The 15,352-nt window shown below is 44.0% G+C and overlaps 1 protein-coding gene across 1 annotated transcript in view; it reads right to left on the bottom strand.

The window, feature by feature from the left end:
- LOC140428854 (zona pellucida-like domain-containing protein 1) overlaps positions 1-14,027 on the bottom strand; it is a 132,575-nt gene extending 118,548 nt beyond the window's left edge. The window contains exon 1 of the mRNA XM_072515507.1: positions 13,925-14,027. Within this exon, the coding sequence (XP_072371608.1) occupies positions 13,925-14,027 (103 nt within the window). The remainder of the gene's footprint in view (positions 1-13,924) is intronic.
- Between the last annotated feature and the right edge of the window lie 1,325 nt (positions 14,028-15,352).

The raw sequence follows: 15,352 nt of genomic DNA, 5'->3' as shown, positions 1-15,352 counted from the left end.
ACGCCCCAAACTGGGATGATGTCGAGTTCGTTAGGAGGGTACTAGGGAAGATTCAGGACCTGGACTCACACCGACTGATTATGGGGGGGATTTCAACACGGTACTGGATCCGAGACTGGACCGGTCGAATCCCAGGTCTGGAAACGTGTCAGCAATGGCAAAAGAGCTGCAGGGGTTTATGGAGCGCACGGGAGGGGTGGATCCATGGAGATTCGGGAGGTCAAGGAGTAAGGAGTTTTCATTTTACTCCCATGTGCACTAGGTGTATTCCAGGATAGATTTCTTCGTGCTGGACAAAACGCTGCTGGCGGAGGTGGTGGATACCGAATACTCAGTAATTGTGGTGACCACACTGGGTAGACCTGTAAGTGAGCAAAGGAAAGGCCCAGTGGCCGCAATGGAGGTTAGATGTAGGGCTGCTAGCAGAGGATGAGGTGTGTGAGGGGGTGAGGGTGGCCATTCGGGGATATATAAAGATTAATGATACGGGTGAGATCTCGGCAGGGGTGGTATGGGAGGCACTGAAGGCGGTTATTAGGGGGGAGAATTCATTTTGATTCGGGCCCATAGGGAGAAGACGGAATGGGTGGAGTTGGACAGGCTGGCAGGTGAAATTGTACAGGTGGACAGGAAATATGCAGAGTCTCCGGATGAGGGGCTCCTGAAGGAGTGTCAGAGACTCCAAATGGAATTTGGGCTCCTGTCCACAGGTAAGGTGGAGGGGCAACTGAGGAGGGTAAAGGGGGCGGTGTATGAATATGGGGAAAAAGCCAGCAGGATGTTGGTGCATCAGCTGAGGAAACAGGAGGTGGTGAGAGAAATTGGGAAAGCAAAGGATATAAGGGAAGGAAGGTGGCTGTGGACCCGGAGGGGGTGAATGATGTGTTTTGGGAATTTTGTAGTTAACTTTATAAATCGGAACTCCCAGCCAGGGAGGAGGTAATGAAGCGATTCTTGGGGGGTGCTGGAGTTCCCGAGGGTAGACAAGGGGCTGGTGGAAGGCTTGGGGAGGTGATAGACAGACTGGGGGTGATGCAATCGGGTAAGGCTCCGGGACCTGATGGATACCCGGTCGAGTTTTACAAAAAGTTCTCCGGGTTGCTGGGGCCGCTCCTGGTAAAGGTTTTTAATGAGGCCAAGGAGCTGGGAGTGCTCCCCGCAACGCTATCGCAAGCATCAATTTCCCTTATTCTGAAGTGGAATAAAGATCCAGAGAACTGTGGATCGTATAGGCCGATCTCTCTTTTGAATGTTATAATGATGCCAGCGGAGGGGCGCGAGGTAGAGGTGGTAGTAGCCATGGATGCAGAAAAGGCCTTTGATCGGGTGGAGTAGAAGTACTTGTGGGATATCCCAGGAAGGTTTGGGTTCGGGCAGGGATTTGTGGATTGGATCTGGTTGCTATACCAGGCATCGATGGCAAATGTAAGGACCAACCGGGTCCGGTCAGATTACTTTAGTTTGTGTGGGGGACAAGACAGGGATATCCGCTCTCCCCACTACTGTTTGCCCTCACCATAGAGCCCTTGGCAATGGCCCTGAAGGGATAGGGAGAGGGGGGGTGGAGCATAGGGTCTCGCTCTACGCGGACGATTTGCTCCTTTACATAACAGACCCATTGGGGAGGATGTCTGGAATTATGGAGATATTAGAAGAATTTGGTCGGTTCTCAGGCTACAAGTTAAATATGGGTAAGAGCGAGGTGTTCGTGATCCAGGCACGAGGGCAGGAGTGGAGACTGAAGGAGTTACCGTTTAAAGTAGTGGGGAAGAGGTTTTGGTACCTGGTGATCCAGGTGGCTGGAGACTCGGGTCAGCTCCTTAGGTTAAATCTGGGCAGGGTGGTCGAGCAAATGAAAGGAGACTTCCGTAGGTGGGATGTGCTCCCGCTGTCATTGGCGGGGAGAGTGCAGACAACAGTCCTCCCGAAGTTGCTGTTTGTTTATTATTATTATTATATTATAATTTTTCAATGTCTTCCAATTTTTATACCTAAGGCTTTTTTTAGGAAGATGAATGCGGCGCTCACGGGTTTTGTATGGGCTGGTAAGACCCCGAGGGTGAAGAAGGTACTTTTGGAACGGGGGCGCGTGGGGCAGGGGCGCTAGGCCCTTCTGAATTTTATTAACTATTACTGGGCCACCAACATATCGATGGTTAGGAAGTGGGGGAGGGGTCAGTTTGGGAGCGAGTGGAGGTGGCATCTTGCAAGGGTACGAGTTTGGAGGCTTTGCTAACAGCGCCCCTGCCATTCTCGCCAGCTCGGTATTCCACAAGCCTGGTGGTGGTGGCAGCCCTGAGGGTGTGGGGACAATGGAGGCAGCACATGAGATTGGATGGGGTGTCATTGTGGTCACCGATCTGTGATAATCACCGGTTTGTTCCAGGGGGGACTGAACGGGGGCTTTAGAAGGTGGCAGCGGGCAGGGATTGAGATATTTGGGGATCTCTTCATTGAGGAGGGCTTCCCGAGCTTGGAGGCATTGGATGAAGAGTTTGAGTTGCCGGGTGGGAACGAGTTTCGGTACCTGCAGGTACGGACTTTGTCCGAAGGCAGGTTCCAAGCTTTCCTTGCCTCTTCCTAAGGGGACTACAGGACAAGGTGATGTCAAAAACGGGGGTTGGGGAGGGGAGGGTTTTGGAGATAAACAAGGAGTTGATGGAGTGGGAATGGGTCCCTATCGGGGAGGTGAGGAGGAAGTGGGAGGAGGAGTTAGGAGGGGAGTTGGAAGTCGGACTATGGGAAAAGGCCTTGAAGAGAGTCAATTCATCCTCAGCGTGTGCCAGGCTTAGCCTGATCCAGTTCAAGGTGGTTCATAGGGCTCATGACTGTGACCCGGATGAGTAGGTTTTTTGAGGAAGTGGAGGATTGGTGCGGGCCGTGTGGGGGTAACCCGGCGAACCACGTACACGTGTTCTGGGCATGTCCGAAATTGAGGAGATTCTGGCAGGGATTTTCAGACGTCATTGCATTATTCCTTGTGTCTGAATAAAGCTCGTAGTCTTACAGTTGAAGTAGGTGCTTTATTGTGCGAGTTCATTCTCTCTCCAGCGCTTGTACTATGTTACATCTGAGCTGCCTGTCGGTGTCCTGCACACCAGCTGCCGTTCCTGTGAAGAGTGTCCCTTGACATCCTGTTTTGTCTATTATATAAATCACTGGTGCTCCCTCTAGTGGTTACTCAGTTGTGTATTTACATTAACCCCTTTTATTTTTACATATTTTCTGTACGTTGTTGAAGAAAATTGTACAAAACATGTAGATAAATGATGATATGTACAAGTTGTGATGATATTGATGATTATACAAAGCCAATTAATATTTATGAGTCCAATCTGAATAAAAACATTTATGAGTCCAACTTTATGAATTTATTCGGTTGAGGTTTTTTTTCTGTTGTTGACGTGGTGAAGTTGATATTGTAATTTCTTTGTGACTGTCGTCAGTGTTCTTGTTTTTAAGTAACCAACAAGTCATCACGAGGTGTTCGAATGGTCAAACCACTGATGTTGACTGATGTAGACTTTTTTCTGTGCTTGTGGTAACGATTTAGTGTGTCATCTAAATTGAAAGCTGGTGTGCTTGTTTGTTCTGGAGCAAATGTGAGTTCGTGAGATTCGTTGTCATGCCATGGTATGTTTTTACTCTTGTCATTGTTTTGGAGTGTGCTGTTGCATTGTCCTTCATGTGCAGAGTTGTACCATGTTGTACAGGCCATTATCTCATTGTTGTTGTTTTCGTTGTTGTTCTTGTTGTTTTTGTCGTGCTTGTTGTTTCTGTTTTTGTTGTATTTGTTGTGCTTCTTGTTGTTGCTGTTGTTGTTCTTGTTTCTGTTGTGCTTCTTGTGGTTTTTGTTGTTCTTGTTGTGCTCAATGACTGTTCCGTGTGGATAATTTGAGTCATTCTCAAAGTTTTTGGTGTCAGTGTCCTTTGTGGTATCTGATGTTTCATTGAGTGTTTCTTCTTGCGGATTGTGAGAATGATCTGATGTTGCTTTGATCTTGGTGACATCAGTCATTTGTGGTGGATTTGATTCCTCTTCTTTGCTTCCTTGGTGCTCCTCTTCTGGAGTCATTTCTGGTTGTCCTGCTTCATCTGTGATCTCTTGGTGCTCCTCTTCTTGTTCATTTGAATCATCTTCGGTTTCTTGATGCTCCTCTTCTGGAGTCAAAATCTTCAAGATTTCATTTTCTTGTGGGTAGTTTAGAGATGTCTACTTCAACTGTAAGATTATGAGCTTTATTCGGACACAAGGAATAATACATGATACCAGGAGACTTCAGAACGCTTACTGGAAGATTACACAAGATGCAGACAAAGAAAGGTCGAAATGACCAGAAAACGTGTACCGGACATTCGACGTGGGGAGACTTCGCTGATTCAATGAATCTCGTTGGAACTCCATCGCAGCTGAAAACAACTGGTAATTTAAGTCATAAATGGAAAAGCTTTAAACAAATGTTCGAAATATATATCACAGCTAATGATTTGAGAACAGCCTCTGAAGAAACGAAAATAGCACTGCTCCTGGCAGGACATGAAGCTAGAGAAATCTATAATGGCTTTAAATACTTGAAAGGTGAAGACAACACCAAATTAGAAGTAATCTCAAAACATTTGAAGATTACTGTAACACCAGTAACAATGCTGCTTTAAGACATTCAATGATTGGAGACCAAATTGCACAGGGAATGAGTGATGCGAAACTCAAACAATCATTATCAGAACAGAAAGGTTTAACTCTGGAAATCGCGATTGAAAAGTGCAGATCGCAAGAAAAAAAATAACAGTAAGTCTTTACCAAGAAAGAACACCGGAAAATTTATTTTCCACGGGTCTAAAGCAGTAAAAATGGCGTCTGAGCAAATTTTAAACTGCCCGGGGAACAAAAGACGCAAATATGCTTCTGCGCATGCGCAGGAAAACGCAGCCGCGCATGCGCAATTGAAAATAGCCGTTTTGCGCGGACAGTTCTGCGCATGCGCAAGCCACGCATGCGCAGTCAGAAGAAGGTCGTGCAGTGCTGGTCCGAGAAAACAGAAAAGCTCCTACATGACTGCCTAGAGACAGTGTACTGGTCCATATTTAAGAACTTAGCGGCCGACTTAAATGAGTATGCCACCATCATCACAGACTTCATCAGCAAATGTGTGGACGATTGCGTGCCAAAGAAAGCAGTACGTACATTCCCCAACCGGAAACCATGGCTCAATCACGAGATTGACTCCCAACTGAAGGACAGATCTGAGGCGTTCAAGTCAGACGACCCTTACCTATACAAGAAATCCAGGTACTACCTCCGCAAAGCCATCTGAGATGACAAGAGAGAATATCAAACCAAGCTAGAGACACAGACAGACTCTCGGCGGTTGTGGCAAGGCCTAAACAACATAACGGACTACAAAGCAAAGCTGAGCAGTATCACTGGCAACAGTGCACCCCTCCCCGCTGAACTCAATGCATTTGAGCAGGAAACCTACAATCCGCTGTCGAGTGCCCCAGCAGGCCATAACTTACCCATACTCACCATCACAGCTTCTGAAGTCAGATCGGCCTTCCTGAAAGTGAACCCTCGGAAGGCGAGGGGCCCGGACGGGATCCCTGGTCGTGCACTCAGAACCTGCGTGGACCAGTTGGCAGATGTGTTCGCGCACATCTTTAACCTGTCCCTACTCCACTCCGATGTCCGCACCTGCTTCAAGAAGACCACCATCACACTGGTGCCAAAGAAGAACCAGGCAACGTGCCTCAATGACTACCGTCCGGTGGCACTGACTTCAGTCGTAATGAAGTGCTTCGCGAAGTTGGTCATGAAGCACATCACCTCCATACTCCCAGAACACCTTGATCCACTGCAATTCGCATACCGCCGCAACCAGTCCACAGCAGACGCCATTTCCCTGGCCCTACACTCATCCCGAGAGCATCTTGACAACAAGGACTCCGACATCAAACTCCTTTTTATTGACTACAGCTCCGCCTTCAACACCATAATCCCAGCGAAGCTCATATCAAAGCTCTAAAACCTAGGACTTGGCTCCTCACTCTGCAACTGGATCCTCGACTTTCTGACCCAAAGACCACAATCAGTAAGAATAAACAACACCTCCTCCACAATAGTCCTCAGTACCGGGGCCCCGCAAGGCTGCGTACTTAGCCCCCTACTCTGCACACACAAGACTGTGTGGCAAAATTTTGTTCCAACTCCATCTCCAAGTTTGTTGACGATACGACCAGAGTGGGCCAGGTCTCGAATAACGATGAGTCAGAATACAGGAGGGAGATAGAGAACCTAGTGGAGTGGTGCAGCGACAACAATCTCTCCCTCAATGCCAGCAAAACTAAAGAGCTCGTCATTGACTTCAGGACGCAAAGTACTGTACACACCCCTGTCAGCATCAACGGGGCCGAGGTGGAGATGGTTAGCAGTTTCAAATTCCTAGGGGTACACATCACCAAAAATCTGGTCCACCCAGCTTGACGCTACCACCAAGAAATCACAACAGTGCCTATACTTCCTCAGGAAACTAAGGAAATTTGGCATGTCCATATTAACTTTTACAAACTTTTATGGATGCACCATAGAAAGCATCCTATCTGGCTGCATCACAGCCTGGTATGGCAATTTCTCGGCCCAGCACCGCAAGAAACTTCAGAGAGTCATGAACACAGCCCAGTCCATCACACGATCCTGCCTCCCATCCATTGACTCCATCTACACCTCCCACTGCCTGGGAAAAGCGGGCAGCATAATCAAAGACTCCTCCCACCCGGCTTACTCACTCTTCCAACTTCTTCCATCGGGCAGGAGATACAGAAGTCTGAGAACACGCACGAACAGGCTCAAAAACAGCTTCATCCCCGTTACCCGACTCCTAAATTACCCTCTTATGGACTGACCTCATTAACATTGTTAAGTAATGGGTTAAGAGACATTGCAATTAGTTGTCTCATTTATGTTAAGTATCCATTAATTGACACTGATATGTAAAGGGGCTTCAGGTGGCCTCTGTCAGGTCATGTGTAGTTAGAGTTTTGTGCAAAGGCTGTTGGAATGAAATAAAGGTGTGTTTGTGAAAAAAGGAACAGAACTTTAGACTCTTCATATCACAGCAACTAAAACGTCTAACAATTGGTAGCAGAGGATGGTTGCTGCGTAAATGTGAAGGGTTGAAAGATACAACTTTTCCAGATCAAACCAAGGAGTGAGTGAGAAAAGAAAAAAAAAAGGGATATATGGCTGAACCGAGGATAAAGATGGCTGGATAGGACTATCCTCCCTTATTTTCTGAAAGGGAATCATACGACCAATGGAGAAGTGCAGTAGTTATGTGGACTAAGGTAACTGCTTTGGGAAAGAGAAAACATGGTATGGCATTGGCTCTTTCTCTACCATATGGCAGTAAAATCCGAAACAAAGTGCTTTCTGAGCTGGAATTGGAAGAGTTAGACTCAGAAGAAGGTCTGGAGACTTTATTACATCATATGGATAGGATTTATAAGAAAGATGACTTGTTAAGTGTGTATAAAGCATGGTCGGATTTTGATAAGTTCCGGAAAATGGAGGATATCTCCATGGAAGACTATATAATGGAATTTGGCAGACTATATAAAAGGATGCAGAAACACAACCTGGAATTTCCACAGTCTGCGTTGGCCTTTAAATTACTTGACTGTGCGAGAGTGAGCAACATGGATAGGTTCCTGGTTTTGACAGGAGTTCAGTTTACTGATAAAGATACCTTATTCGAACAGATGACAAAAGCTTTACAAAAGTTTCTGGGGAAACATTTGATTCCGATGGCTCTGATGACCCAAATAGGTCAGCCTGCAATAAGGCAGAATATGGAAGATACACTAATAACAGGATGGCGAAATCGTATGCCTACAAACAGGGCTCAAGACTATAGAAGGAGACCGAGATAAGGAAATTATGAAGACAGAAATCCAGTTAGAACCGACAATAGAAAGATGAACCCCAGAAATGTACGGGGCATGATAAATCGATGTTTTCGATGTGACTCTCAATACCATTATGTCTTCAACTGTCCAACTCGTTATGATAGTGTTTGAAGCGACACATGACTCGGAAGAGTCAGAAGAGGAATTGTCCTATTGACAAGCAGTTTTACGCCGGTAATGAGGGTGTTGGTTGCAGAATCCTTCAACTGTGCTGTATTGGACAGTGGCTGCACACCTACTGTGTGTGGAATTGACTGGTTAAAATGTTACCTGGACTCTTTAAATGCTGAAAATCGTAACAAGGTTAAGGAATTTGAAAGTTCCACAAGTTTCAGGTTTGGGATGATAATACTCTGAAGTCGCTGAAAAGAGTGGTGATCCCTTGCAATATTGCTGGAGTGAATCATTTCATTAGCACGAATGTTGTATCAAGTGAGATACCTTTGCTTCTGAGCAGACCATCGATGAAGAAAGCACACATGAAACTGGATATGGAACAGGATAAGGCAACAGTTTTTGGAAAGACGGTGGACTTACAATTTACACAGTCGGGACACTATTGTATTCCATTACTGACAAATAATTTTTATGTAGAGTGGTTAAGGATGTGTTAATGGCAGTTGAAAATGGGACTTTAGCTGATAAAAAGCTTGTGGTATTAAAACTGCATAGGCAATTTGCACATCCGTCTCCTCGGAGGCTGAAAAATGTATTAAAGGATGCAGGGGTAAGGGATGACGACTATACTAAACTGATAGAACAGGTTAGTGACCGCTGTGAAGTTTGTAGGAAGTACAGAAGGACACCAGCACGACCGATAGTAACCCTACCCTTAGCCAGGGATTTTAACGACATTGTGGCCATGGACCTTAAGATCTGGGATAAAGCAAAGAATATATTTATTTTGTAGATTTAGCAACCAGATTTAGTCAATCAATGATTGTACGAAGTAAAGAAAAGAGAGTAATTCTGGATCAAATCGTGGAAAAATGGATAGGGACAGGAATGGGTCCACCGGCAAAATTCCTTACGGACAATGGGGGAGAATTTGCTAATGATGAGTTAGGGATATGTGTGAAAACATGAATATCAGAGTTATGAATACGGCTGCAGAAAGCCCATTTAGTAATGGTGTCTGTGAAAGAAATCATGCTGTCATCGATGACATGCTTCGGAAAATTTTGGCAGATCAACCAAATTGCAGGCTAAATTCAGCTTTAGCATGGGCAGTACATGCAACAAATTCATTGCAGATGGTTGGGGGCTATAGTCTTTATCAATTAGGGTTTGGTAGAAATCCTAAAATTCTGTCCATTTTGGATGACCAGCCTCCAGCTTGGGAGGGTACTACAATTAGCTCTGATTTTGCTGAACATTTAAATGCATTACATAGCAGTAGAAAAGCTATTTTGGAAGCAGAAGTCTCTGAAAGAATTCACAGAGCTTTAAGACATAACGTACGGCCATCAGATGCCGTTTTTCAGTAAGGAGGCATGGTATACTATAAGAGAGACAATTCTAATGAATGGAAAGGCCCAGGGAAGATCATCGGCATAGATGGCAAAACAATTATTTTGCAACATGGTAATCAAACTGTTAGGGTACATTTATCAAGGATAATAGGTACAGATTACAAATTTTCAAATTTAGACAAAGCAGACAGACATGACGAGGAACCAGAGTCATCTGGTACGCATATGTTACAGAACTATGAGGACCAATTAACTGATATAGACAGGGTTTCTGTGGAGGAACACAACACTTCTGATGAATTAGAACAGGCCATTTTTCCGAAAGGGCAACTGCCAAAAGTTGGTACAAAAGTGACATACTTGCCTGAAGGGTCTAGTCAATGGAAGGATGCAACTGTTATTAGTAGAGCAGGGAAGGCCACTGGAAAGTATAAACATTGGTTGAATGTACAGCATTCAGGGGAAGGAGTCAAGACAATAGATTGGGAAAACAAAGTTCAAAAATGGGGGGCACAGAAACGCAGTGCCAGTTCAGATAGTACATCGGATAGTGAACAGGTCCGCAGGAAAAGGTCGAGAACTATTGAAAGGACATCCCACAGCAGAAGGGAAAGATCAAGCAGTAGCAGTACAGAACGAGATACCAGGCAGGAGAGGGGTCGTAGTTTATCAAGATCTCGGAACATGAGTAAGACTACGAATACTAATAGGAGTAGAAGCCCACATGCACGTGAGATTTTGGTGGCTTCAAATAAATTAGATGAAAAAGTTATCAAAGAAGCTAAACAGCAAGAATTGCATAGTTGGAGTGAATTTGGGGTATACACGGAAGTACCGGATAGAGCTCAATCCCACAGATGGATTTGCACGGAAAAGGTTCTTCCGGATGGAACTTATAAGGCAAAGGCCAGGCTTGTGGCAAGGGGATTTGAAGAAAACTTAGAAGATCAGGATTTAAGGGTAGATTCACCTACAGCAGGAAAGGTTATTTTAAAGATCGTCTTGGCTCTATTAGCCACAAAGGCATGGGAATGCAAATCTATAGATATAAAAGCTGCCTTTTTGCAGGGGCATCAGCTCCAGAGAGACATTTTTCTCCGTCCTCCTAAAGAAGCAGCTAACACAGAAGGGGTACTCTGGAAGTTGAACAAATGTGTATATGGATTAAATGATGCATCTAGAGTCTGGTATTTTTCGGTAAGGTCAATTTTGTAAAACGTAGGCTGTTGCCAGTTGAAAGCAGATCCTGCAATGTTTTACTGGCACTATAAAGGAAATTTTTCTGGCATTTTTATGATGCATGTCGATTTTTTGTGGGGTGGGACTAGTGATTTTGAAGCTATTGTAATCTCTGGTTTGAGGAAAGAATTCAGGGTTGGAAGTCAGGCACCCGGTGCATTTAAATATATTGGACTGGAAATTGGACAGACTAAGTTAGGGACAACTTTACGGCAGCAATCTTATTTGGACAGCATCAGCCCAATAGCAATTAGTTGTGGCCGAGTTTCACAAAAAGACGCAATGGTTTCAAAGAAAGAAAAAGAGCAACTGCAAAGTTTAATTGGGCAACTGAAGTGGTTAGGTAGACAGACTTGACCGGGCGTGAGTTTTGATGTCTTAGAGTTGAGTACAAAAATAAATGATCCCAAAGTGGAAGACATAATAAGAGCAAATAAAGTGTTGGCCAAACTAAAAATGCAGGTGTGTTTTGAAGTTCCCGGTTTTAGGTGACCTTAGGCACTTGAAACTCATGGTTTATAGTGATGCGTCCTACGCAAATTTATGTGATGGGTTTTCAAGCGCAGGAGGTTTTATAATTTTCCTTTTGGGGAACAATGGTAAATGTTGCCTGCTTGTGTGGGAAACAAAGAAAATAAGGAGAGTGGTAAAAAGTACTTTGGCTGCTGAGATGTTAAGCCTTGTAGAGGCGGTGGATATGGCCTTTTATATAAGTATGATATTGACAGAAATTTGGGTAATATACCTATTGACTGTCACATTGACAATAAATCCCTGTGGGAAAATGTACACTCTACAAAAAGTGTCAATGAAAAGAGGTTACGGGTAGACATCGCAAGTTTGAAGCAGATGTCGGACAGAGGGGAAATAACAAAAATTAAATGGGTCGTCAGGAGCTATCAACTGTTTCTGTGACTTTTTTTTTCTTTCTCATCCAAACAAAAAAAAGGGGGAAATCATGTGTGTGTTTTTGAGTTTCTTGAAATTTTGTTTTCACCTAATTTTTTTTTCTCCAAGGAAGGGGAGACTGTTAAGTAATGGTTAAGAGACATTGCAATTAGTTGTCTCATTTATGTTAAGTATCCATTAATTGACACTGATATGTGAAGGGGCTTCAGGTGGCCTCTGCCAGGTCATGTGTAGTTAGAGTTTTGTGCAAAGGCTGTTAATGAAATAAAGATGTGTTTGTGAAAAAAGGAACAGAACTTTAGACTCTTCATATCACAGCAACTAAAATGTCTAACAAACACTACACCCCTGTATGCTTCATCCGATGCCGGTGCTTACGTAATTACATTGTGTACCTTGTGTTGCCCTATTATGTATTTTCTTTTATGTATTTTCTTTTATTTCCTTTTCCTTTCATGTACTTAATGATCTGTTGATGCTCGCAGAAAAATACTTTTCACTGTACGTCGGTACACGTGACAATAAACAAATCCAATCCAATCCAAGATCAAACACCGTTCGAAGATGGATCTGCGCACAGTAAAGCACAACAAAAACTACAAGAACAACAACGAAAACAACAAGAAGCATAACAAAGACAACAACGAGCACAACAAAAACAACACGAACAACAATGAAAACAACAAAAACAGAAACAACAAGCATGGCAAAAACAACAACAAGAACGACAACGAAAACACCAAAGACAGAAATGACAGAAACAACAATGAAACAATGATCTGTACAACATGATACAACTCCGCACATGAAGGACAATGCAACAGCACACTCCAAAACAATGACAAGAGTACAGACATACCATGGCATGACAACGAATCTCACCAACTCACATTTGCTCCAGAACAAACAAGCACACCAGCTTTCAATTTAGATGACACACTAAATCGTTACCACAAGCACAGAAAAAAGTCAACATCAGTGGTTTGACCATTCGAACACCTCGTGATGACTTGTTGGTTACTTAAAAACAAGAACACTGACGACATTCACAAAGAAATTACAATATCAACTTCACCACGTCAACAACAGAAGAAAAAAAACCTCAACCGAATAAATTCATAAAGTTGGACTCATCAATTTTTCAATTAAGATTGGGCTCATAAATGTTAATTGACTTTGTATAATCATCAATATCATCACAACTTGTACGTATCATCATTTATCTACATGTTTTGTAAGATTTTCTTTAACAACATACAGAAAATATGTAAAATAAAGGGAGGATATAGTGATATGCATCACTATATACACAAGGGGTTAATGTAAATACACCACAACTAAGTAACCACTAGAGGGAGCACCAGGGATGTATATAGTAGACGAAACAGGAAGTCAAGGGACACTCTTCACAGGAAAGGCAGCTGGTGAGCAGGACACAGACAGGCAGCTCAGATGTAACGTATAGTATAAGCGCTGGTGAGAGAACAAACTCACACAATAAAGCATCTACTTCAACTGTAAGACTACCAGCTTTATTCAGACACAAGGAATAATAGTCATGTCACAGGTCCTGGAAGGGAGGGTGACTCTGAGTCCAGAAATGGCAATATTTGAGGTATCGGAGGATCCGGGGGCCCAGTGGGTGGGTGGCGGGGGGGGGGGGGAGAGAAGCCGATGTTTTGGCCTTTGCCTCCCTGGTGGCCCGGAGATGAATTTTGCTGGGATGGAGCCTCCAAAGTCAGGAGTGTGAGTTAGTGAGAAAGAGAGGGGGGGGGGGGGCGAAAGCAGTGGGGGGAGAGAAAAATGAGGCATGGCAGTGTAAAATAAGAGACAGGAATTCTAATATACCGGTAGTTAGTAGCTAGGGCGGAGGGGTAGTTGGTTATTTTATTGTAATATTGTTGCGTGTGTCGGGCCGCTAAGCTGTTTAGAATGTTAATTTCTTAAACTGTGAAAATTACAAATGCTTCAATAAAATGTTTTCTAAAAAATAAACTCTGGGAGTTTGCAGTCACCTCTGGAAGGGGTGTTGGCAAATTAACTGAGACAAACATTCAATAGAGTGGCATGACTCTGTGCAATATCAACCTACAAACAGAATAGCATATTCATACAAAATCTCTTATCATTTAAAAAAAATAACCAATTCAGATTGCTGAAATTAATACTGCCTCACTACACTTTCAGCAACAGGTCACAGGGCTTAAAATTTCAGCTTCATGGTATTTTTAAGATGCAGTATACTTTGAACCAGCTTTTGCAGTTTAGAAATGCTCGATCCTGACCCACCACACCGCTCACTGGGCTGTGCCAACCTGGCCCTGGTGAGACTGTGGACTTACCTGTAAAACCAATCTGGACGCTGCTCATCTCCAGGAATTGCCTGTAGTTCCAGCAGTGGCAACTGCCCCGATCGTGCTGCTGGCACAAGAGATCAATAGCCATTCGATTAGCTGACAATTCTTCCGATGAGTGTGGAAGTCCCACCTCAATCTAATAAATACCCAACAGCCGTTAAATGGCTATCTGGCAAACCAGCCAATTGCAGGCAGGTCCGTCCTTGACTTTTACTTTGAGGGGGAGAATGATTTAGATTAAGATTTATTGTCACATGTACCGAGGTACAGTGAAAAGTATTGTTCTGCGGACAGTCCAGGAAGATCGCTGCATGCATGAAAACATAGAACATACGATAAATACACAATGTAAATCCATGAACATGGACATCGGGTGAATCATACGGAATATAGTGCTACGACTGTAGAGAAGATACATAGAAAGATCAGTTCAGTCCATAAATGGACCATTCAGGAATCTGGTAACAGCGGGGAAGAAACTGCTTTTGAATCTATTGGTGCGTGTTCTCAAATTTTTGTATCTTCTGCCTGATGGAAGAAGTTGGAGGAGAGAATAACCCGGGTGGGGTTATTGATGATGCTGTGCACTTTCCCAAGGCAGCAGGGGTTGTAGACAGAGTCGATGGATGGGAGGAGGGCAAGCATGATGGACTGGGCTGTGTTCACGACTCTCCATAGTTTATTACGGTCTTGGGCCAAGCAGTTGCCATACCAAGCTGTGATGCAGCCAAGTAAGGTACTTTGTAGTATACCTGTAAAAATTGGTAAGAGTCATTGTAGATGTGCCGAATTTCCATAATTTCCTGAGGAAGTATAGGCGCAGCTGTACTTTCTTGGTCGTAGCATCAACGTGAATGGACCAGGACAGAATGTTGGTGATGTTACACCTAGGAATTTGAAGCTGTCAACCATTGTTGTCATTGCACCATGCCACTATGTTCTCCCCGCTGTACTCTGCCTCGTTGTTGTTTGAGATGTGACTCACAATGGTTGTGTCATCAGCAAACATGGAGATGGAGTTGGAGCTGAATTTTGCCACACAATTGTGTGTGTATAAGGGGCATAGTTGAGGGATAAGTATGCAGCCTTGCAGGGCCCCGGTATTGAAGACTATCGTGGAAGAGGTGTCATTGTTTATCCTCACTGATTTTAAAAAATAATTAATTTACGGGATGTGGGCGTCACTGGTTAGGCAGCATTTCTTACCCATCCCTAGTTTCCCTTCAGAAGGTGGTAGTGAGTTGCCTTCTTGAACCGCTGCAGTCCTTGAGGTGTAGGTACTGAGATTGCGGTCTGTGGGTCAGGAAATCGAAGATCCAGTTTCAGAGGGAGGAGCCGAGTCCTAGATTTTGGAGTTTGGATATGAGCTTGGCTGGGGTTATGGTATTGAAGGCGGAGCTGTAGACCATGAAC

This window comes from Scyliorhinus torazame, chromosome 8 (assembly GCF_047496885.1).
Source record: "Scyliorhinus torazame isolate Kashiwa2021f chromosome 8, sScyTor2.1, whole genome shotgun sequence".
Classification (NCBI taxonomy): Eukaryota; Metazoa; Chordata; class Chondrichthyes; order Carcharhiniformes; family Scyliorhinidae; genus Scyliorhinus; species Scyliorhinus torazame.
The sequence above is the reverse complement of the archived record's forward strand: the minus strand, read 5'-3'. Positions and strand labels throughout refer to the sequence as shown.